Below are 22,839 nucleotides of genomic sequence, written 5' to 3'. Positions count from 1 at the left end.
TTACAAATCGTCGTTGCACTCTCTTTACGTTGGTGCATCCAATATTATCACTACTGCTTAGAACTACATGGTAGTGTTCTGAAGGGTCTAGTAACTTGTCTAATTTTTGTCTCGAGGGTGTGCTGGTTTTTCTTTATTCTATAAAATTTCCCGACCCCTACAACAGAGTTGTCATGAAAATTCAAAACCCTTTACCATCCAAGCGGACGAGGCTGTTGAGACGTGCACAAGATGCTATATCAATGGAAAGGGCCCAACCCGTCCTGATCATTAAACTTGAAGAATAAAACCCGCCCGGCGTCCGTGCCAATAATTATTGTTGACCCACAAACCTCAATGTTGGAGGCATTTCGAGGTCGGAAGGCTGGTGGTAGCCAGAAAATCCTGTTATCCCTCCATAGAAGCCAAGACTGATCCGAACTGATCCCATACCCTGTTAGGTGCTTATCGAGGGAAAACATTTCATTCCATTCATCTGGAAAACCTCCATGGACGGTAATCGTCCCAAAGTTTGTCTGGATTTGTTCAGTGCTGGCGTCAAATCGCAGTCGCCAGGGATCAGTGCCAAAGTTAATCTTGAATTGTCGGACAAGTCGGCCGGTTAAGCTATCCCTGAGACTCAGCGATGAGGTTGTATATGAAAGTAAAACTGAGCCGCTCTGAATTAGAGATATTAGATCTGGAATCAAATAAGATATTGCAGGTTTCGGGATCTCGTAGAGCAATTCTACCGTGTCACCCAGTATCGCCACCGAGACTGACCATTCGAGACCAGAGCATGTTCGAATAACTAGGAGTTTCGAGTCTAGCGATGCAGCTAATATACCATGGACGCATTCTGGCATCGATACAATGTTGACAGGAGGTGCACAATCAATTATGCTGAGCATAGACAGAGATAATCCATGTGTTCTGAAATAAGATCCGAACTGTCGATCTTCGCCTTCATTGATTTTGAGATTGTCGCTTGTAGATGATAAGACAAGAAGAGATTGTGAGTCGGGGAAGACTGCTACATCGTAAATAGGCGTTGAAAATGGTACCTCACGAATGATCGATGTATTTTCGATGGAGATAATCGTCACGATCCTGTCCTGTACCAAAATGATCCAACGATCGTCGGGAGTGATGGATACTGCAGATCCTCTGTAGGCATTTGCAGCATGGATGTTGGTTTGGAGGTTCATGACATCTTGTCCTGTAGTTACATCCCAACACCAGAAATGGCCATTCCAATTGTGGCACTGCAAAAAGGGTTCTTTCATGGCGGAGGTCCAGGCCAAAAACAAATAACAGTTGTCGCTTGTGAAACGAAGAAGATCTGGTGCGGCGCTCTTCTGGAGGCCGACATCGAATTGATAAATGCAATTGCACGTATCCGTATCCCAAACTTTCACAACCCCTTCGAGAGAGGAAGTAGCTGCAAGACTGCAATCTGGTGATAAGATCACTGACTCAATTAGATCTGGCCTCTTTTTTGGCTCATAGTTCGTTTCAAGCGAATGATTTGCCCAAATAATTGTGGTTTTGCCTTTTGGTGTTGAGCTTAATAACTCGAAATTTGGTGAAAGGCTAATGTTCAAGTAGCCAGAGTGGGTTTCACACATAGTGAGGCATTGTCCTGTTTCAACTCTCCATGTTCTCACACATCCATCCCAACAAATGGACGCTAGGACTCTCTGATCGGAGGAAAACTGGCTCCGGACAACGTGTCCTTGGCAATCGATGTTACAGATAATTGCGTCAGAGTCGAGCCATCTAATCTCGAGTTTAGTGTTCTGTCTTCTTTCCCACGGGCGGGGCAAATCATCGACTGAAAAGGCGCCGGCTACCATGATTGACGCATCGACGGTAATGGCACAAGAAATTGTTTCCAGCGCCTTTGGACCGCTACCGAAGATGTCTTGCAAGAACGGGGCTACCTTCTGGTATCGAACACATTCGAAAGTCTTGGTTTCCCATACCGCGCAGTCCATGGTTGGAACTGACATTATTGTAAGGAGGGAAGAATCAGGTGAAAACTCAATATAGTAAAACAATGAGCTTTGTCGATGCTGGGAGTTTCGGTATGGGTGGAAGCGCTCTCTGCCCGTTGTTTCATACGCGAGATAGACTTCTTGCGGAGCCTCAGCCGTAGCTAAGTGTCGGACAACAGCCGCACCCGTATATGCTAGGAACACAAGGAGTTTAGAGTTTGGCGAAAATCGGAAAGTTGTCCCACCAGGAAGTTGTTCCAGCACAGGTGTTTGCTCAAAGGACTCCCCGGAATCTATATTCCAGAGTTTCAAAATAGGAAAGGCAGACTTGTTACAGTCCCCTGTGGTATCAAGGTCCCCCTCGCTACTGACATCAGAATTTGCGCCGCTGCCAGTATCGGAGTATGCTCTGTTACTAGAGGTAAACTGCTCCTGGCTCCTAACAACAAAATAGTAAGTGCCAAAGGTGAGGGCGCCTACCCATGATCCATCGTAGGAAATAGTAAGTTCAAGCGGCGAAATCGAACTTTTATCATCAATGACATAAATGCATTCACCTGCTTCAAGAGCCCAGACGCGCAATTGTCTGCCATCGTCAGAGCATGAAACCAAACGCGTGTTATCCAGCGAGATTCTGCAATGTCCCACGAGCTTTCCATGGCCTTCTAATATGTATTGAGCCCGGTCTGATGTCTGGTTCGGTTCGGGCGCATGTTGTAGCCACGAGGGAAGTCTCCTTTCAAGGACTTTATCTAATAGACTGTCGGATGGGATAGAATACAGCAGTGATGAGTACAGTTGAAGAGGATGTAGATCGATGACTGTAGAGTTTGTTTGAAGAAATTTCAAGATCTCGTTAAGGAAATGGCCATGTATATCGCCTTCCCTCTATATCGCCATTAACTCTCTGATCTAAATCATAAGTTCAAGGAGAATAAGAATAGGCAAGCTTGCCCTATCCTAGAGAGGTCAAGGATAGCTGAAGTGACATATGGACCCTATTCTTTCCAGCCGAAGTGTCAAAATACGTACCTTCATGATAGTCCTCAATGTCTTGACACATTGAAGACCCTCCTTCCATCTTCCTAGCAAGCTCAAGACCTCTATCCAGTGGAAGAAGTGTTTCTGTAAGAACATGAATATTGCCTCCTCGTGAAGCGACGGGTTTCTGACACCCTGAAGATGGTAGACCCAATAACAGCAGGCATACTGTAATTCATCAGCAATACAGGTGGCTACCTGGGATGCGGGGATATCGGTGCGTTCTATTCCAGGCCACACGAGACGACATATGTTTTCTTTCAAGTTATCGTTCATCACTCGCAACGAGTTCTGCAATAGTTCTAGATGAACATGTTCCCTGTCGACCCAAAACTCATTCTTATCGCGTTGGTCAGGGTCAGTGAGGTAATCTCGAAGTGAGATATGTAACATCCGGACTGGCTCGTGTAAGCTCGACGGAATATTCAATATGGAATGAAGTGCATTCAGCCGGCTATGCACGAGGCTGAAAGGAACATCGAGCAACCGTGACATCGCCATGACTGAGAGCGGAGCTGCGAGAATAACAAACCCTCCAACTACCTGACAGGTCTGCTCAACAATTTGCCTATGATCCTCTCCAGAGACCCCAGTGACAATCGACTGCAGAACTGGCCCGTAGGTTTGCCCAAGTTGAGTCCCATAGTTGTGATCACTCAGTTGGAGATATTTGGAAAGCCGATCTAAGGGACCATCCACTTTATAGTCTTTGACAAAACGACAGACAGTAGCTGCAAAGATGAAAAGAGGTATTGCCATATTTGTCAGTTGATCTATAACATCTTGCCCGGGCCATAGAGGCGGTAGCTCCAACTGTTTAGGAGCAAGGATGTTGAAATCATCTCGAATGCTTTCGAATTCAGATAAAAGGAACGTCTCGATGTCATGCTTGATGGTGTCTGCTGGCATATCGTGAAGGATTAAAGCTCGATAGCTTCCGCTGACTTTCGCAAACCCGAGACGAATAGGAAGATCTGGCCGACTTTTGATAAGAATTCGGAGACAATGTTGGATAGGACTGGTTCGAGAGAGTAGACGAATCAGCGATCTAATCTCATCATCCCCATCGCATTCGTCCAGGGCGTCAACAACTATTGTAAATCGGGATATTTTCTTCGTCAGGTTTACCATTGGGGCCTCTACCAGCGCAGCAAATTGCTTCGCCACAGACTTGCTGGTAATCTCGGGGTCAGAGTCGAGTGCAGCTTTCACTGAAAGAGCGAATCCTGGGATATTTCTGGAGAGTTGGCGAGCGATAGTAGGCACGAATCTCTGTAGGCTGCCTCGATCTGCTTCGCCTCTTTTGAAGAAGAAGCTAGCGCCGAGGTCACCATGATCAGATCTGTCGCTGGCAACAGTGCGTGCAATAGTCGACTTTCCGGTGCCCGCCATGCCATTCAGCCACAATATTGGCTTCGATGCGTCCTCGGTGATCCAACTGGATACATCTCGAAGGAGGTCGACTCTGGTATTGGCTAAGCACTTTGGATTGTGTTCCTCGGTCTGAGAATCGAAACGGGCGCCTGCTGCGTCTGGCAAGCGATCCAAAACAATCTTCAACTCGATTTTATCAACAGAGGTGCTGTAACATATTAATAATCAAAACTGAATAGAAGATATCTCATCTTACCTCAAATTGGTGATTTTATGTTCAACTATTTCTTTCTGTAAGCGACATCTACCTCAATCATTACGTTGCTACTTACGTCCTCTAACTACCTCAATAGCCTGGCGCGCCTCTTGAACTTTGTTGGTCGGAACATGTCCGAGAAGCTCTGCGGCAAATGCAGCAGCCGTAGCAGCCGCATACCGCTGCCACCCGTCGTTTTTATGCGAGTCTGCATAGTCACAGATACCACGGATTACTAGACATGGGAATCGATCCATCAACCCAGCAGCTTCCATTTCGACGCAAAGAAACTGATGTTTTTCAGATAGACTATCACGGAAAGCGGCGTCCTTGATGAGTGTGTTACCAGATGCAATAATTCCGTAGTGAATCTCAGGATCAGTTGAATCTCGCTCTTGACGCTCCACCTCCCAGGCGGGATCACACTTAACACAAGTACCAAGACCGACATGGGTATGTTCAGACTTAAATAGCCGGTCGTTCTTCGCGCCAGGGTAAGTATAGTTCGTCTTGCCTTTGGTCATGTGACGGTCGTTCTTGTTCCACATTGCTTTGAGTAACTCGGGTATCTTTGACGGCATCCTCTCATGTTCTGCTTGTAAGCGCGCCAGTGCATGCAGGAGCACGGAAGGGGGCCTATTGAGGGACCCTTTCTGTTCCCAGGCCCTTCCTGCTGTCGCTTTGCCAAAATCATGTTGAACTACCCCTCCGGTCGTTCCCTCCGGTTGGCTCACAACAATATCGCCGAGTCGGATATCTTGATCCTCGACGGGACGGGAGATTCCACCACCTATTCCTACCAATAGTCCAAAGCGAATATGAGGCAAAGAGTGGATCAAGTCAGAGGCAGTCATTGCTGCAGGTGTGGTGCCGTAGACTCCTGCCGGGAGTGATGCAATCACGATGTTGTGTTCTCCAAGTCGACCCCAGCAATACGAGTTGCTATCGGTTGCATTTTGAGTGAAACCTTTCGGTTCCTTATGGACCTCTTGAAGCAGTGCAGTTGCTGCTGCTCGTTCGATCGGCAACGCCGCGATCCACGCGATAGTGTAAAGCTCTGGGCTCTCGAGCTGACGTGCCATCTTGACTGGCAAGGCCCGGTTTGTTGGGAATCAGGTCAGCGTCAGGTGACTTACGACCTGAGATTAAGATGGCTATTTCAGTCCTGGTGGGAAGACAAGTTTTGAGATCGTACGGACAAAACGACCTATTGGAGATGAAGATGAGATGAGGGGTTTCTAAAAGTGAGGCTGCAGTTTATGACTAATCTTATCTGCAAGGATTTGAGTCTAATTACAGTGACTTGATTGATGACATAGACCTTGGCTTATGAGTTACCTAATCGCCTGAAAGTTTAAGCGGAGGGACGGGCAAAGGTCGTAGAGCGCTGTTGTCCTGTTTTCTACCTATGGTAGTCTTGTGTGTCCTAGAATTGCCTGGTTTGAAGTCGAAACATCTTTACTTGCTGAACGAACACGTTGCCGGCCGTGCCTTAGACCTTGTACTAATAAGGTGTAAAAGGACATAATTGTGTCTAGAACGGACTTAGTTGAGCCTTTTTCATGTATAGCCGCGGCGTGCAAATGTAACTGGCTCAGCTCCTCAGCAGCGCAAGGTCAATGGCGCGAGTCAGATCCTCTATTCAGCCTGCTATCTTCGAGCAGTAACTACGCAACTCAGTCAAGCCGACTTTGCACCGATAAGCTACCATATCCGAGCCGGGAAATATCTCCACCAGTTTGATATCACAATTTAGGTCGTCTAGTGGCTCGGACAGGTAAGACAAATGCCCGACCTGGTGTTCCAACAAATCTTTCCAAAGATCATATACCTGTCTCTCAATGATCGATCTACCGAATAGTTCCATTAACTAGTCATATTATAACAATTCACTATTGATATACTTTTAATTAGGAAGATTAACCTTCTTATGTGCTTCTACTAAAATATAGTACATTCTGTTAAAATCTAGCTTCCCTGAAACGCACCTCGGTCCCGGGAAACGCACTGCTGAGTTGGTTATTTCTATAACATTACCTAACTAGATAAATCATAACTAGGTATAGCTTAGACTTGCCCCTGAAAAGAGGGGAAGCTGGAGGTAAATGACCTCCATCAATCAATGAACATTCAACCTACGGCTAAACAGGTGGTTGGTTACACAAGGCGGGGTTATGTGTCTTGGAACCCGAGCCTGGTCGCGTTACAAATTTGTGATAAGCGAGCGTGACTTTCAAGTTTTATATGGGTTACACAGAAAGTAATTGTCTCGTGATTTCAGCCGGTCAATGAAATGAGGGTGCATAGCCTATACCGTCAAGCGAATGAGATTTGTCGATGATGATCTGATCCAAAACTCGGCTGACGCTTGCTGTCACAATGTCTCTAATATGCTCATCAAGGCTCTCTGTGAGCCACTCATCCGTAGCCTGATTCAGACAACCCTTACTTGGCAAAAGCCACAAAAACTCAGCTACGCTCGTACCGAATCATTTGCGAACACGTAGGGGAAGACCCCCAGCATTCCGGCAATAAGCGGTCACCGCACCATGTTGTCACTATGCCTCATTGCATCCATAATATCACCATTGATAACGAGTCATTAGCCCCGGGTGGTATGTGTGGGTTACTTTGCGTATAGACTGTGTTGACCGGTTTGCAGACTCATGAGGCTCTGCTGCTCGGAAGCTGGCCTCGCTTTTGCGTGTCTGCTTGAGGCTCCTTACTGTTGGTCTTTATAAAACCGGCATTGTTTTCAACAGAAGATGTGATCCATACAGACCAAAACAAGGCCGCTGAGCTATAATCGTGTCATAATCATCATGGCTGAGGCCCGCTGTTCCGACTACAGGCTAGATGCAGCCAACCTCCAGGCTTATCTTCGGAAAACTTTCGAAGATGACACCATCACAGTGCAGGTAAGACAACTCGTGCATCACAGTGACATATTCTGTAATTACAAGGCTGATTGTGATTTTGGATTAGTGCGTAAACGGGCACTATACTTTCAATCTCCCTGAAGGATCTACCTTGACACAGGTTTGTGACAACTTGCGCGCCTAAACGGCACCTGCTAATGCCGCGTATTCCAGAGTCACTTGAGTGATATTGACCGCCTCCGGACTGGGAAGAAATAAGGCTCTGTAGTGATCGGGCGCATCGCGGGGATGTCATTGTACTTCGGACAGTGGCTATACAGTATGGAATTGACATGTACTTGGCAGGGTGCGCAGTGTGTGACTGTGTAAAGTAGCCGCATGTAGAGCAATAAATACGATGTAGCGTGGACGCCTGATCTTGAAGTTGGTTCTATCGATGCCCAACTTACCATATTACAGTAGTCTCATACTAAATTTATCCAGCAGGCAATATGGGTCCCAGCATTCCACCGATGTTCAAGTCGCAGGACTTGGTACAAAGTTCTGTTCCAGGAAACATCGCAAACATCGATGCACATGATCGTGCTTACGTGGCCCTTAAAGCCAGCTGTGATCGCCAGGGCCACTACCCTTGTAACCTGCTGCAGCGGAAGCAGCTGCAAAGCGCGACAGAGCGCTACCGGCGCTACCTTGAAGATGGGGAGAAAACGCTTTTCAACCTCGGCTTTGAGGAGATTCATTTCCTCGAACTAAAAGACAATAGCAAAGGTCAGCATTGTACCAATTTCTTTTCATGATTTCTTTTGACATGTTCAGAGTTCCAAGAGTTCATCATTCGAAATACCCCTTCGGTTCAAAAACAACTGCACCAAGATGATCGCGATCCCACTTCCCGTTTTGTGTAAGTTTGACAGACAGCTGCTCCTTGATCACTTCGCTACTGACATCTCAAGGTTCATTCAGGCCGATCATTCACGCGCTCCGTTAAACTGCTCCCGCGATAGTTTCTCCCACATCCTGTCATACCATCAGGTGCCTCCTGGCTTCATCGACTACGTTGCTGCTTTTGGCGCTACGCATTATCCGACCGATTATCACATGACGGGCTTCGACTCGGACGATACGCTCACGGTCAAAGACTCCAATGTTGTCAAGATCTCTAAGCTTGGCCGCTCCGGACGGGAGCACCGCATGCAATATCTTCTAAGATCTATCGAGACAGACTCCACCGCTGATGAGTCCCGGAGGTGGAATATACGCCAAACCGCTGTCTACCATTCCTTCGATTTCATAGAAGGTAAAGCCTTATGGATCAACATCAAAGCTAACAGCCGTCTTGAGGATATGGTAAAGGAAGCAACAGCCGACTCTGCGATTGTGAACCCTGCTGCCATGAATGACCCAGCTGAGTCTTTTTCTTCGACACTTTCTGTCCATCTCATCTTCCTTGAGTGGTGTGACATGGATTGGCGAAAGTGTATCAATGATTGCGAAAAGAAGATCAGAACAGTTATAGCCAAAGCTCAGACATCGCGAGTCACTCCACCTGCCAAGTTCAACACCCCGACAAAACGAGCTTTGGAACTTATTGAAGCAAAAGCATCAGATCTCAGCAGTAACAGGAAGCTTTCCAACCCAAGTCATTCACTCTGGCAGTGGACATTGCGTCGACGTGCCAACTTACTGCACTGGGATATCGAGATTAATGAGAAGCTGGGAACTGTTAAACATGAACACCATGTGCAAGAACAACAACTGGACTACCTCAACAACCTCGATAGCTTCTCGTTCGACGAAATCCAGAATCTGCATCACTGGGGAGAGCAATTGGAAAGTTATCGTCTAGTGATGGAGCTCAATCATCAAGCCATGCGCGATATTGTAGAGCGTTATCAAAACTTATCATCTCGACCCGACTCGCCAGCATATATCAAAGACAAATGCATGGATGAAATCAACTACTTCGTCCAGCGAGTTATACGTATCCAGAAGAACCTCGAGATTCGTATTATCCAGGTAAAGTCGTTGATCTCATGGCTGGAAGATGGAAAGTCACTAGTGAGCTCTGACAATAATTTCTTATCTTCTTACTAGCTGACAACAATAGTTTGATCGCATCATCCAATATCGTAACGCCCAAGTCGGCCGCATCTTCACAGAGAGTTCGTTTGGCCAATCACAGAAGATGGAACGCATTGCGTACAAAACAGAAAAAGAAACCATCTCGATGCATGTTATCACTTGTGTAACGCTAGCATTTCTTCCTCCAATGTTTGTGGCTGTAAGTAGACCGACATCAGAGCTTCTTAACCTAACACTATTTCAGACATTCTTCCAAAGCGGATTGGTAGAAGTAAACGCAGGGGCGACAGGCCTCGGCAACGCTGTGTTCTTTCACGACAATGCCTTCGGCTTGTTTGCTGCAATATGTTTCCCACTTATGGCAGTTACATTTGTCTTGTGGGTTGCTGTATTTAGATGTCTATCGAAGAGGTCACGTAGCCGGGTTACATCTGACGTCGTCATGGCTTGATTGATTGCATAAGGAGGAAGGTGTGGCAACTTTCGGTTTTTCTCGTTACGTCTCCCGCTCTTATTCTGTGGTGGCACCGGGAAGGACGATAGGTTTGGAGGCTCATGTGCTATTTTAGTCTCTCTAGAATGACCTTTCATTATTAGATCTTGTAACAATAGAATTTATTCGAAACATTTCACGCAATGAATCAACCCAATCGCTATGCTCCAAGCCCTGGCAATCGAATTCTGGTTCCTATGATGTATCTCTACTGAGGCAAGACGTCTCTCTCCTGTCGTTGGTAAAATGGATCGTGTACACAACTTGGAAGTGTCGTCACATGATTCACTGTCTCTAGTTCATGAGTTAAGCGCTGACAGTCTGCGCCATGGGCATCACCTACTCCGAGAACATCCCTTTTTCGGGTGCGTCCGCTTATCCTTGAACCAGCGCAAGTGATAAATACTTGTGGCTGCAGGGTCACAAGGTCGTCAGGCGAATAGGGAATCAGGCTCTGTAATCGTGCGGGATACAGTACGTGCTTCGTTGCTACGTACTGTGATACATCCTGCTTGGTCCAGCTGCCAAGGGAGAGCATCATGCCCATTACTCGTTGGCTTACATCAAGGCAGAAAGACATACCATGGTGGTGGCTTATGTAGGGTGCCCATTTCAGCCTCACAAAGGGCCTTGTACCGGCAAGTCCAACCATTTATCGATTTGGCGCATCAGCCCAGGTCGAAACTGGTGACCACAGCCGACATACTGTCCCATTTGTCGGCTATATCTGTCACGACAGTGCTTTGTCTTTGTGTTCACCGAAACTTCTCTTCTGACTTCTATTGGCAGATTAACCATAATGCCCGGCTCTCTTGATTTACAAGTCAGTTTCCGCCAGTGGATACAGAGTGTACACAAAGACGGCATCAACGGCCGGCAGGAAGTTCAAAAATACGTACCTACCATACAACTTAAAAGATACTGGACTGAAGAAAGCTTACGCCAGATCATTGAAAGCATAAACCCAAATTTCCCTGTCCAGTTCGAAACGATCACGGGACGATATCTCAAGGTTTTCTCTACCCTGGTATTCATCGACCAACCGGAACACATTCGCCTGTTCCTCAAAGCAGGTATTGGCGATAACCAGCTACCTCTTGACAGGCTCCCTATTGTTTGGAATGGTATCGTCGACAAATTCTTGATGGAACAATGGCAGTTTTGCCCATGGGAATTTTCCATCCAGGAGAGCCATATGAGGGATTTATATACCCAACAGATATTGCCTGTTCAATATACCAAGCCTCTGATGACGGGACAGCATGATCCCACAGAAGTCCATGTCATGGAATTAGACAGTGAAGACTGCAAACTTCCCCCAGAGGTCAGTTATTAAAGATATGTATGCACTTCTTTATCAAGTTACTAATGTTTGTCAGTAGGTAGTTTTCAAGATCTACAAGGGCTCTGACAAGATAAAACTCTACGACAGAGAAGCCGACGTATATACAAGACTCATGCGGTTAAAACCGACGGGAATCGCAAAGTGCTACGGCTCGCTCGCCTACACTTACACCAACATACGTATCATCGTTCTTGAGTATGCTAGTAAGGGTTCCCTGGTTGAGTTCTTTGAAACGCCGTCTCCTATGGCGTCCAGCGACTACAGACAGCTTTGGGAACGCTTGCTGGACCTCTTTGAAGGTCTTTACGTGCTTCATAATATAGACGAAAATGATTCTAAATCGCTCACTGGGTACGTTCACTATACAACAGCTGTTCCCATTGCGTTACATATGCAATCTGACCATGTCAAGGATCCACCAAGATATTCAGCCCGCCAACATACTGGTATTTCCAGGCGACACCGGGTCTCCTTACGACGTCTACTTCAAGCTTGCCGACTTTGGTTTAACTGAAGTAGTCAAGGTGACCGGTGAAGGAGAAACGTTTCCTGTCAATAACGAGGGAAACAAGATGTACTGTACGTCCCTTTTTCCCTAGTCTATCTTGATCATTGACTGACTTGCGATATCTTGACAGCCGCCCCCGAAGCCTTCTCCAATGAACGGATTGAGAGTGAGCTTAGACCCCGCATCAACTCCCTTGCGGACCTGTGGTCCCTTGGTGCTGTCTTGAGCGAATTCATGGTCTGGTCCATTGGCGGTAAGACTCTACGAGAATCTTATCGCACGAGTAGGAAGGATGCAGTGGCAAAGTTGCCCCATCTCAAAGACCACGGGTTTCAAGCATACTTCCACGATGGGGTTAAGGTGCTGCCTGAAGTTGCGAACTTCCACAAGGACATTTTGGAAAATAACAAAAAGGATGGAGACGTATTTTCTCCTTACATGAGTCGATTTATCCTGGATTACATGCTGGTAAGCTCTGGAAAACGACTACAAGCAAAGGGGGCCAAGGTGTCGGTTGCAAACATAATTACCAGCGCGCAATCGAGTCACAAACCATCACGACCAAGGACCCCTGAGACCACCTATCACCCGCCATCAAACAACCCACCCCTTCATAATCGATCAGCCAGAACGTCGACCCAGGTTACCGTTACACAAGTGGTTACTGTCGAGGAGATTTATAACGTGATCAAAAATAGGCGAATCCTGGAAAGGCTTCTACCTAGTGGCCCCTCTGAAGCAGGGATGAATTTTCCAGGTATGCAAAATGCTCGGAATAAGGTCAATGCTCGTGAGGGACGTGACCAGGTATGTATGATAGTTTCTTGTTGGTAATTGGCCAAAGGATGATGTTGAACAACTAGATCTTTGTGATTGATGACTGTGACTCATTACGCAAGCACAGGTATTGTATCGCTATTACTGCTAGAGTTATCAGCTATACAGTCAAGATAACGGACAAAAATGGAATGGATCTCTACTTTGCTTCCGACTCTGTCAACCCTCAAAGCTGCCGCAACAGCTCAGCCGTCGAAAAGAATATCAACAAGAAGCGACCAGTCGATGGATTTTGCGACGTGGCAAAATGTCTTAACGACGTCTTGAAAGATGTGCGCAGGAATGGAATGCAGCCGACAAGCATCTACATTTTTACTGATGGAATATGCAGCCTTGCTGATAACGGTAATGGCGTGAAGGAAGTTATTTATGACGCTATCACGAGTCTGGTTAAGGCGAAAAGAAAACCAAAGGATCTTATGTTTCAGTTTGTTCAGTTTGGACGCGATCCGGAAGCGTATGAGCTCTTGAAGAGTTTCGATGACGACTGCAAAAGAGTGGAAAACAATGTTGAGTTGTAAGTGATGTTGTAATTGATGTTGGGTTCCCGAGAACTGACGATCTTGTAGTGATATCGTTGATAGAAAGTATTGGGACAGTCACGTTCCAAAAGTCATTGTTGGTAGTCTTGATCGCAACAACGACAACGATGACAATTAGGCAATACTTGCATTTAGAATATAGCTTCGATAATCTTTAATATTAATAGAATAACCCAATTTACAGAGGTAGATCGATAGAGCTGTCTTATTCCTTCGCGTTCTTCGCTGTAAAATCGTAGTCTACCCACGTTCCAAGCATTGATCGAACACGCTCATACAGTCCAGATCGACTCTCCACCGCTTGCGAATCCAGCTCGGTATAGTCTTGCAAACTCTCGGATTCTTTCGCTGTCTTAAGAATGGCCTTTGCAGCTGCAACATTCTGCTCCAAGTCAGACATAGTGCTGATTCCTGTAATCGTAGACACCTCAAACGAAGCATCGCAATTCTGCTTGGCCTTCAAAATAGCATATTGCATCGCCAGGAATGCAAGGCTCTCCCCGTTTCCGTTCTCATCCACCCACTTCGCTGCTTCAGCCGCAGCAGCTCTCAAGCCTTGAGGCGCAGGGTGCCAATCGCCTGTCAAGCCCACGGGAATTCCGCCAGTTCTGAGAAGTCCAACTGCCAAAGGACTTGAGCAAAAGACTGACTTCACATCGGCGGCGCGGAATTGAGCAAAACCTCTAGTTTCGGCTTGTGTGTTTTGAAGAGTGAGTTGAGCCCAAGTCTGTATAACATCCACAGGTCGTCCGTAACGCTCTTTTGCGAGCGTGGCAATTTTTGCTAGGACGTCGATGTCGTAGCCCGAGATACCAACTCGCAAAACAGAACCCTCGCGCTGGAACTCTAGCAGCACACCAACAGCAGTGACCGCCTCCTCTACAGGAACGTACTCGACATCATGGCAGAAGACAACATCCAGATAGGTAGTCTGGAAGCGCTCCATCGATCGTGCAACAGATATTCGGATCCACTCTGGTGAGTAGTTGAACTCGTGCTCCATGATACGACCGACTTTAGTCATGAGTTCATAGTCGCTGCGCTTGTATTTGGAAGTGATGCGCGAGTCAGAGAGGGCGGCTCCCATAAGCTGCTCTGAGGGCTCGTAGTATGGCGAAGTGTCGATAGTGCGCACCCCAAGTTCGAAGGCGCGGAGGAGGATGTCGACGATAGGAAGGGACTCAGGCTTTGGGGTGAGTTGGTAACTGAATCCTGCGCCACCCATTACCAGGGCAGATGCGTGAGTGGGTGCCATGATTCTGTTGTGATCTGGTTGCAAGCGTGGGCCCTGAAATGGCGGAATGAAAAGATGAGCAGAATACCTTCCGAACTGGATGTTTCTTAGCTTCTACTTGGTGTCGGATTGCGTCTGGAAATGAAATTGGAGGAAAGATTATGCATGCAATCTAAATAAACCCTCAGATTCTAGACTAACGTACCCCACACCGTTGGGGTTGCCCCGTGGGGGCATCGGATAAAGGTTTTTGCTTATCCTTTGTACTTGTTTACATCTTAAATCTAGCACTCTTGATGGGAAGACGAGATATCTTCAGAGAGCCTTCACAACCTCAAAGTTACAACCAAGTATTACTTGGTCCATAGACGCACTACCTAGTCGCGAAAATGAAAATCAGTTGCATACTTTGAAGAGGCTGATATTGTGGGAATAAGCTTCAGGCCCTAGCCACTGTTGGACCTTGAACAGGGTTCTTGTTTGTGTCCTTGTGGAATAGCGGCTCAGGTCGTCACAGATATCCATTAGAAGGAAGTAGGCTTCGTTGGTTTAAAAGCTGATAATTTTATTCTATATGATTTTTCTGCTTTATGCTTCTTATTGCCGTCGGCTCGGATTCCATGGCAGATGGGGATTCGGTGGCAGAACGAAGCTTCTTCAGTCAGTCTCAACCCTTCTCGCATTGATAGATGGACATACCTGTTCTGTCTGTTTGCCAGGCCCTCATACATGAGGTACCAAGCGGTAAATGAAACCAACAAGCCAGTAGCCCCGCCACATTTGAGCAGCACTTTATTGGGAGCTCCCGACTCTTCAGTACAGAGATTGGCTAGTCCAAGCAAGAGCCAGGTGCAGTTCACGAGAACGCAAAGCGTCAGAGAAAAGGCGTTTGACTTCATAGTGCACAGAGTTATAGCCACTGAGAAGATAAAGAATCCCTGAAGTTGTAAGTCTTGAATCATTCTTGAAGTAGCCGTTCGTGGACGTACCGTCAGAAAGAGCCCGTTGGCATGGTTGTAGTCCGCATCGCTGGGGTAAGCGTCCCTGACGTTGAAGAAAGGGATCATACTGATAGCGTAGGAGATCCAGAAGCAGCCATATGAGCAGGCAATAGTTGCACTGACGGTGTTGCCATTCGCAATATCCCTATGAACCATGAGACTTCAACCGCGAATAACGTGTATTGAACGAATTGCCACTTACCACATGCCAGAAAGTAGTTGAGCAAGACCTCCATAAACCAGAGCTGGTCCAATGACAATATTCGGAATAGTGACGCCGTGAACATTGAGATTGACCAAGGCGGTCAAAAATGTCGCAAAGGCGAAGCCAGAGAGACCTAAGGGACCGGCATCTCCAAACTTCTGGCGAAACTCTATGTCAGCTTGCCGAGCTGCATCTTGTTTGGTCGTGGTCGCATAGCAATTGGTCTTTGTTTCTGGACAATCATCTCCAGACCAGAGTGTTGCTTCTTTATCTCCACTGGCTTGGTCTTCCTGAGCTCGTACTGCCGACATCTTTTTCGTATTGAGACAATGTTTTCTTGACAGGATAGGTAAGTATTACGTGAAAGAAAAATATTTAGAGTAAAAAGAAGGGGGATCTCTGCAAGCTGCCAGAAGCTTGTATTTCTTTTTAGTGGATTCAGTGGATCTCCGAAGTAGGAAGAAAAATCACATCCTAGTCTTCGGCTTCTAGACCAATCGAAGACAAGGCCGGTGATCGTAAGTCTCCGCAATCTGGTCACTATTAGTGTTTCTGAGCTCAATCGGAGTGCCAAGAATATCGCCATCGCTGCGCATGCATGAATATGTATAGAAGCCTCCACAGAGATGGGCCATCCTCCCAGTGGATTTAGGTAAACCGTCATAATGCAAGACAATCATAGACAATCACCACTATTATAGCATACGATGCAAGATAGAAAGACTTGAGGACTCATCGTAAATTGTCAATAATTCTTCCAGTGCAGCATTCATCGACTGATTCAGTTGCACGACCCGAGCAAAAAAAAAGAATTAAGCTATTCTGTTATGTAAGAGCAACGAGATGTCGGCTAACTCGTTAAGGAAGGCCAGCACGGTGGATACGGGATACAATTGGGTGTAGGTAGAAAAGACGCCGCAGGTCGCCGACAGCCGATGGTGACGCGCTAGTGTCGCGACGCGTCTGGAAGTTATGCACATTTGTGCATTCCTGGAATACCCTACAGTCGGTATTTGCGATATCTCATGATCAAAGAACGATCGACGACACTCATGAGACAGATGAACTATTGTAGGCTTTGAAGGCAATATCAAACGCGTTATTAACCAATCGAGAATTCTATCCCACTTTCACCGCTGTACATATGCACATAAGATATGTGCCAATAATCTTTCCTGTATAAAGAACTATCGACACTTCATAAACCAGGCCCGGTTTAAAATTGTGATTAGATGTCGGTAAATGAGTTTAGATCAAAAGAATCACAAGATTTGTGAATTACTCTGACATAGCTTGCAACCTCGTTTCTATCGGTTCTCTGAGACTAAAGGTGAGAACTGATTCCATCTTGCGACAATAGTTGGGCTGCAGTTACAGCTGCAGTCACGCCTCTCTCAATCGCACCATCAATAAACCCCCTCCATCCATTCGCCCAGTCAGCGCTAGCAAACAAGACCCGTCCATGTGGTTTCTGAAGCTCGCTGAACCACTTGCTCATAGAGTCAGGTCCCCAACAGCTCCAAGTGCCCTTCGCAAGACTATCGTTCATCCAGTCGTGCGTAAGATATGCTTCAACATCTGCATCTGGCTTCAGATGGGCGTTGAAACTAGAAATGATATCGGAGTTGGCGCGCGGATCTGTAAGATGACCACCATAGCCAAAGCCAATACAGTATGTACCATTTTGGTTAATGGTACCGTTGTGGTCGGAGAATGCAAAGCACCATGGTGATGCTCCGTAGCCACTTGCCATTGAGAACCAGCCATCTTCAGTTTCTCTCATTTTGAAGTGGATCTTGGCGCCTTGGTTGATGTGTCCAGCATTGACAGCCTCTTGACGCAAGGGCGAGAGTGGGGGACTAAAGGTGACGTCTGCCAAGCAATTCCTATTTCTGGGGTTAGCGCTTCAATCGAGACTTGAGTAAATAACAACTTACAAAGGTATTGTTGAGATGACATAACGAGCTTTAACAGTCCGGCCATTCTTTGAATTCAAGGTAACGCTGTTCTTATCTTGCTTGACCGCGTCGATTGTAGTCTCGAAAAGTAAACGACCGCGATATTCAGATAAGATAGACAGCGCCAGTGACGTCATGCCTCCCTTGCCTAACTTGAAGATACCTGCATGTTCAAAGACACCAGCCATAGAGTGACCGCCCAGCGCATACCAGCGCAAGACTTCAGTGAATCCGCACTGCGATCCGGGCACTGATCCAAAGGAGCTTATCATGCCATCGAACAAGTCCTTCTCAATTTGAGGAATGTCGAGCTGGTCCAGACGGTCCTTGGCAGAAAGATGATCGTATTTCGTCCAGAGTGCTGGCTGTCGCATCAAATCACGACTGGTTAGGCCATCGATGGCGAAGAACGCGTCTGCAGCTCTCTGAACCGCTGCGGCTGTTTCCTTGCCGTCAAGATTGCTGGGTTCTGAAAAAGCCGCTGCATACAAGGTGGATTTGGCGTCGACCGTCCCGGCTGATGTTTTTAGGTTGCCTTGAAGATTGTAGCGATATATCTCGGAGCAGACATGCGGCTGGTTCCTGTGTTGATCGTTTAGAGAAATGGTTGGTGATAGAGGACAGTTGCGCTTACCAATGAACCCAAGTTCCTCCCATCTCGAATTCTTCCCCCATGGCCTTTCCTCTTCTGAAACCATACTGAACCCAAAGCATTGATGCAAGAGTGGAGAGGCACTGGGCTCTGCAAGGGTGATCGTCTGGAATGCCATTGACAAGGCGTCTCACTTGTCCTAAACCCTGCTCCAGATCATCGACGGAGTCCGTCCGAATGGATAGTTCGACTAGAGCCCGGCCGTAATTGTCTACATATTCCAATCTGTCTGGATGATTGTACGGGCAAAGTTGGGCAACCTCTCGCACAGTCTCCAGAGACTCCCTTAAGACCTTGTAATCCTTACATGCCTTGAATTCGTCAAGTAACATGTAAGATAGATTGTCGAGGTATCGCAATCGTTCCTGGGAATCTTCGGGTACTCGCTCTATAGCCTGGCGTGCCGCGCTTATAGCAGAGGTCAGTGTGTCAAAGAATCCTGTGTGGTAATACAGATCCCAGCGTATCAGACCAAGGTCGTTGTAGTAGCGGGGTAGGTCGGGATCCTGATCCGACGCAATAAGCGTTGCCCTTTCAGCCATGTCTGCGGCTTCTTCAAGCGTCTGCTCGTCTCCTGACACATCGTTATAGTGCTTCTTTAGCTCGAGTGCAAGGCTGCTCATATAGGACGCCAGAGCAAGGTCATGCTGATCAATACGGCTGTTGTCATCCAGATCTCTCTGTGCGTCGTGAAGTTTTACTGTAAAGTCGGCCATGACGAGCTCGAAACGTTGTCTCTTCGCAGATGTTAATAAACCAGTTGAGGAGTTTCCAGTGATATAATCAGTATAAGTGTTATTATCAGGTATGAAGATGAGTTTTCAGTCATCATAAGCTGAGCTGCAAGGGAGGACACGTCACCTGATTATCTATTGGTAGTTAGCTAAATTTAGGCATTGGTTCCATAAGCATCGTGATTATGGTCTATCAGCCAAAATCAGCCTAAAGTATGCGGTCACTACGCCTGACCAAAGACGAGGAATCACGTTGTACAAAGTGCAACATGGCTAACCCACTTATGAGAGAAGAGAAGAGCTGTAGGTCGAAGCAGACGTGAACCAAGACTTTGAGGCCGCTCAATCAATCTACTTCGCGTTCGATATTGGAACAGGGCACACTTTATCAAACGAATCTATATATTTCCCAACCCAGAAGCGAACAACAGTAAAGCCTCTAAGATTTTAGAATAGCGGCATGTGTAGTACCGCCTGTATATTCCAGTTTGCCGTTTGTCTGTGGGCCCGGCTTGAGAAAGCAATTACCGGCAGCCGGGACACCAGCCGCCGTGGCGATGTTGCTCCAGCCTGGAATAAAAGAAACTGCCTCACATTTCTCAGATTTCCCAATTGGATAAGTATTCCAGCTTGCACAAGCCTCGATACAGGAATGAAAACTACTAGCAAACACCGAGTATACAGGGACGTTGGCTGCGTTATCGTTGCAGTGTACAGCAAACTTCGAGAAGGGTTTGACTATGATTCTTTGTTAAATTTATAGTCAGTGGGCGCCGAAAGGGCTCTTACATTCTGAAGTATATGTGGTGTTCGTCAACTCGTCTTCTTCCGCCGAGCAACCGTTCGAGATATCTTCCCTCTCATCCTGGGTTGCAGAGGCGGAAGCAGAAGTAGCTGTGGCTGAGGGAATCTCGGGACCCGAAAGGGAAACAGAAGTAGCGATGTATGTTGAGGTTTCGGACGCAGAGAGGGAAACATATAGAGCTTTCATCTCCGCTTGAGATTCTTGCTTTTCCTTGATGGTTACGCCAAGAACGGCTCCCAGCGCAACGGCAACTGCGCAAGCCACAACTAAAGCGATGGCGAGGGCAATGACCAAGCAAGAGCATCTCCGCTTCCACTTGTTTTCCTCGCCACTCCCAGAAACTGTTTGGACCGTCGATTCAGCTTCTGGTTTCGGGGGTAACAGCGAGTCATTGTGGTACGCATTATCACTGGTGGGAAATTGATAACCGTTGTTTCCTTGACTGGACCAATTGTTATGTTCGCCGTTGGGGTAAACAGTTTGCGGTAGATCCGAGGGAACTACCTCGGGGGATGTGTCGCACTACCAGCTTCGTCAACATGTTGTTACTGAGGTCTTTCAGTCATGACAGCAAGCGAACTTACATGTGTAGTCATCGTAACGGCGAGCAGTTACCTCAACACCACAGGCACTCGCACAAAGTGAGCTGGTCAAGGCAACCGGGTCTGAGAAGCTTCGCCGAGAGCCTGTTACGACCTTTTTATTCTTTACCATTGACAACGTTTCCAGGGGCGAGCGGCCGAGTTCTGTCACTTGCATGTGCTATGGAAGAGTCTCGACTCAAGTTTATTGAGTGGCTGAACCGTCAAGGCGTACAAGGTGGAGGTGTCTTGCCCCATGCAGGACTACCCCAGACCGATCGAACAAGATAACGAAAGTCAAGTTCCGTTGCAACGAGATTTAAATCGACCTAATCGCCTCACAAAACATCAAGGACCATCTATTTATTTCCCAATTCTACTGGGAAAATGCCTGGTGTTACCTTTTCATTGCTACGCACCGAAAGTTAGGCCACTTAAGAAACTCGATCAGCCTAGTCTTACCAACAAAATTTGTGAGCACATTCTTTCTTCGCGGGGATACATGACGATCGGTGCGCTATGAAATTGTGGCGTTTCTGTTGGTTGGATTGCACACTAGCAAATAATTGGGCGGTTGCACTGGTTATCCTTGGTATCGTGGTTGCGAACAGGAATTCATGTCTCAGGTTTCACAATGAGGCCATCCCAGCTTGGAGACCGACAGAAGTCCAGCTGAGAGAAGAGGCTGGGAGGGCGGGAAGATTGTATGCACATGTATCAGCTTCGTAGCCTACCGTCACAACAGACGTACGGAACATCTGTTCCGCCTAATAAGCGATATACCTAAGTACTCCTGTGACTCCGACTTACCGTTTTGGATGCGGCTTGCAACAAGCGGAGAGGATTCAGCTGGAAAATATGGATGCAAAGTTCTGGTGAAGCTGAATAAAATTTACGCATCAGGGATATGCTGTGATCCTGACCTGAGCATCCGATGCAATTACTTCGCTGTCTGGTGGTCCCGGGGATAACTCAGTCCCTCTATCTGTACTTATGTTAGTTCGCGTGTAATCGGTTCAAAGATCTAGATTCAAGACTTAACCTGGCTCCCACCATTTCACTCTGGTACCGAGTATGGTGGCAATTCTTGAAATATAACGGAAGCCGACTGGTGTGGACCGCTGCAAGCCTTCTTTTTCCCCGTTGGCTAAAGGCAAGCGTTTTCAAGCCACATATTCTGTAGCCGCCCAGCCTGCTTTCCAGTGTCAATCCCGTTCCATGACTGGATGATTTCTAACTACTGGACAAGGGAGTCGTGGATAATGATGTAATCTAAGAAAAGATGACTCATAAAGAGGACAAACATCATGGGGCTTGGGGTAACACGCAGACCGCCTGATAGTCCCTTTTCGGTAACTCACCTTGTCTACACTATCTGTATAACCGGGCGAGAACAGCAAATTGTGACAGTCTGCAAGGTTCTAAACCCTCAATGTTCCGCCTTTGCGCCTACTGTTATTTTCTCCACGAAGGCTTTTGCTTAAATCTCTTATCGTTCAACAAAATAAACGATGGCAAATAATTCAAACAGTATCTTACTATTGATGGGATGCCCTAAGTTTTCCTCAGTATCATACGGTTCAGTACTCTTATCTATGTAGTACAAAAGTAATCCTTCTTTTCCCCAGCTTAAGGCTGTAATAAAGTTCAGTCAATCCAAGATCTGACGAGGTGTCCTTGATCTGGAGAACGGTGACAAATGTCGATGGGCTGGCTTGAGATAGCCTACTGGGGTTACCCGAAGACATTGCCGACGTTATCGGGTGGGTACTGCAGGTGCTCCTAGGTTTGGCAACGAGCAATAGTGGAGACATAATTAGAGCAAGAGCAGGGATTGTTTGGCGAGTAGTGCTTAGTCTAAAGTCCACCCTAGCACTCGTAAGTACAGAAAGTCTAGGGTAAGTCAGGGCTATAAGAAAATACGTCAAGGTACCAGTAGTGCCTAACGATAACAGTATTCAGCTATGAGCTGAAGAGAGAGAATTAAAAAAAAAAATAGGTTGTTTTAAGACGGATTGCATAGCAATCTCGAACTCCAATCACCTCAAATCGCTTGTGGAGGGAGGCAAAATGGTGCGATTTATCAGACTCAAAGCCTTTTCCCCACGCGCCTGAAAATGCCTTTGGTAGCATTTCAGCTGCTGAACTTCCGTCAGGCCACACAAAAACGCACGTCACTTTTAATTGTGTAGCTCGCCGTTTTGAGATAAAAAAGGAAACAATCGAGTATTCTTAACGTCAGTAGGTAACGCCAGTCATTCTCGTGCTTTCCCAAAAATACCCTTGGGTCTGACTATCTTTAAACTCTTGCAAGGCGTAAGTCCCGAGGTATACAG

At 46.8% G+C, this 22,839-nt stretch overlaps 5 protein-coding genes across 5 annotated transcripts; 1 reads left to right on the top strand and 4 right to left on the bottom strand.

The window, feature by feature from the left end:
* Positions 1-133: 133 nt before the first annotated feature.
* Positions 134-5,729, bottom strand: FIESC28_02341 (uncharacterized protein; the record flags this gene model as incomplete). Its single annotated transcript, XM_031156491.1, has 5 exons — positions 134-157; positions 333-2,864; positions 3,009-4,599; positions 4,648-4,672; positions 4,724-5,729. 5 exons carry the CDS (start codon positions 5,727-5,729, stop codon positions 134-136), a joined length of 5,178 nt encoding a protein of 1,725 aa, XP_031019442.1.
* Positions 5,730-8,017: 2,288 nt separating this feature from the next.
* Positions 8,018-13,451, top strand: FIESC28_02340 (uncharacterized protein; the record flags this gene model as incomplete). The annotated part of the gene is made up of 11 exons (XM_031156490.1): positions 8,018-8,294; positions 8,343-8,427; positions 8,480-9,584; positions 9,634-9,807; positions 9,853-9,986; positions 11,020-11,425; positions 11,484-11,797; positions 11,859-12,025; positions 12,085-12,761; positions 12,818-13,308; positions 13,361-13,451. The coding sequence occupies 11 exons, from the start codon at positions 8,018-8,020 to the stop codon at positions 13,449-13,451; spliced, it is 3,921 nt and encodes a 1,306-aa protein (XP_031019441.1).
* Positions 13,452-13,538: 87 nt separating this feature from the next.
* Positions 13,539-16,084, bottom strand: FIESC28_02339 (uncharacterized protein; the record flags this gene model as incomplete). Its single annotated transcript, XM_031156489.1, has 4 exons — positions 13,539-14,592; positions 15,267-15,505; positions 15,557-15,713; positions 15,771-16,084. 4 exons carry the CDS (start codon positions 16,082-16,084, stop codon positions 13,539-13,541), a joined length of 1,764 nt encoding a protein of 587 aa, XP_031019440.1.
* Positions 16,085-17,097: 1,013 nt separating this feature from the next.
* On the bottom strand, positions 17,098-19,099 carry FIESC28_02338 (uncharacterized protein; the record flags this gene model as incomplete). The annotated part of the gene is made up of 3 exons (XM_031156488.1): positions 17,098-17,659; positions 17,711-18,313; positions 18,366-19,099. The coding sequence occupies 3 exons, from the start codon at positions 19,097-19,099 to the stop codon at positions 17,098-17,100; spliced, it is 1,899 nt and encodes a 632-aa protein (XP_031019439.1).
* A 457-nt stretch (positions 19,100-19,556) lies between these two features.
* FIESC28_02337 (uncharacterized protein) lies at positions 19,557-20,518 on the bottom strand (the record flags this gene model as incomplete). The annotated part of the gene is made up of 3 exons (XM_031156487.1): positions 19,557-19,855; positions 19,907-20,444; positions 20,507-20,518. The coding sequence occupies 3 exons, from the start codon at positions 20,516-20,518 to the stop codon at positions 19,557-19,559; spliced, it is 849 nt and encodes a 282-aa protein (XP_031019438.1).
* Between the last annotated feature and the right edge of the window lie 2,321 nt (positions 20,519-22,839).

This window comes from Fusarium coffeatum (assembly GCF_003316985.1).
Source record: "Fusarium coffeatum strain FIESC_28 chromosome Unknown BRIP53273_contig_51, whole genome shotgun sequence".
In the NCBI taxonomy this organism is placed as follows: domain Eukaryota; kingdom Fungi; phylum Ascomycota; class Sordariomycetes; order Hypocreales; family Nectriaceae; genus Fusarium; species Fusarium coffeatum.
Note: the sequence above shows the minus strand (reverse complement) of the source record. Positions and strands in the feature narration are given on the sequence as shown.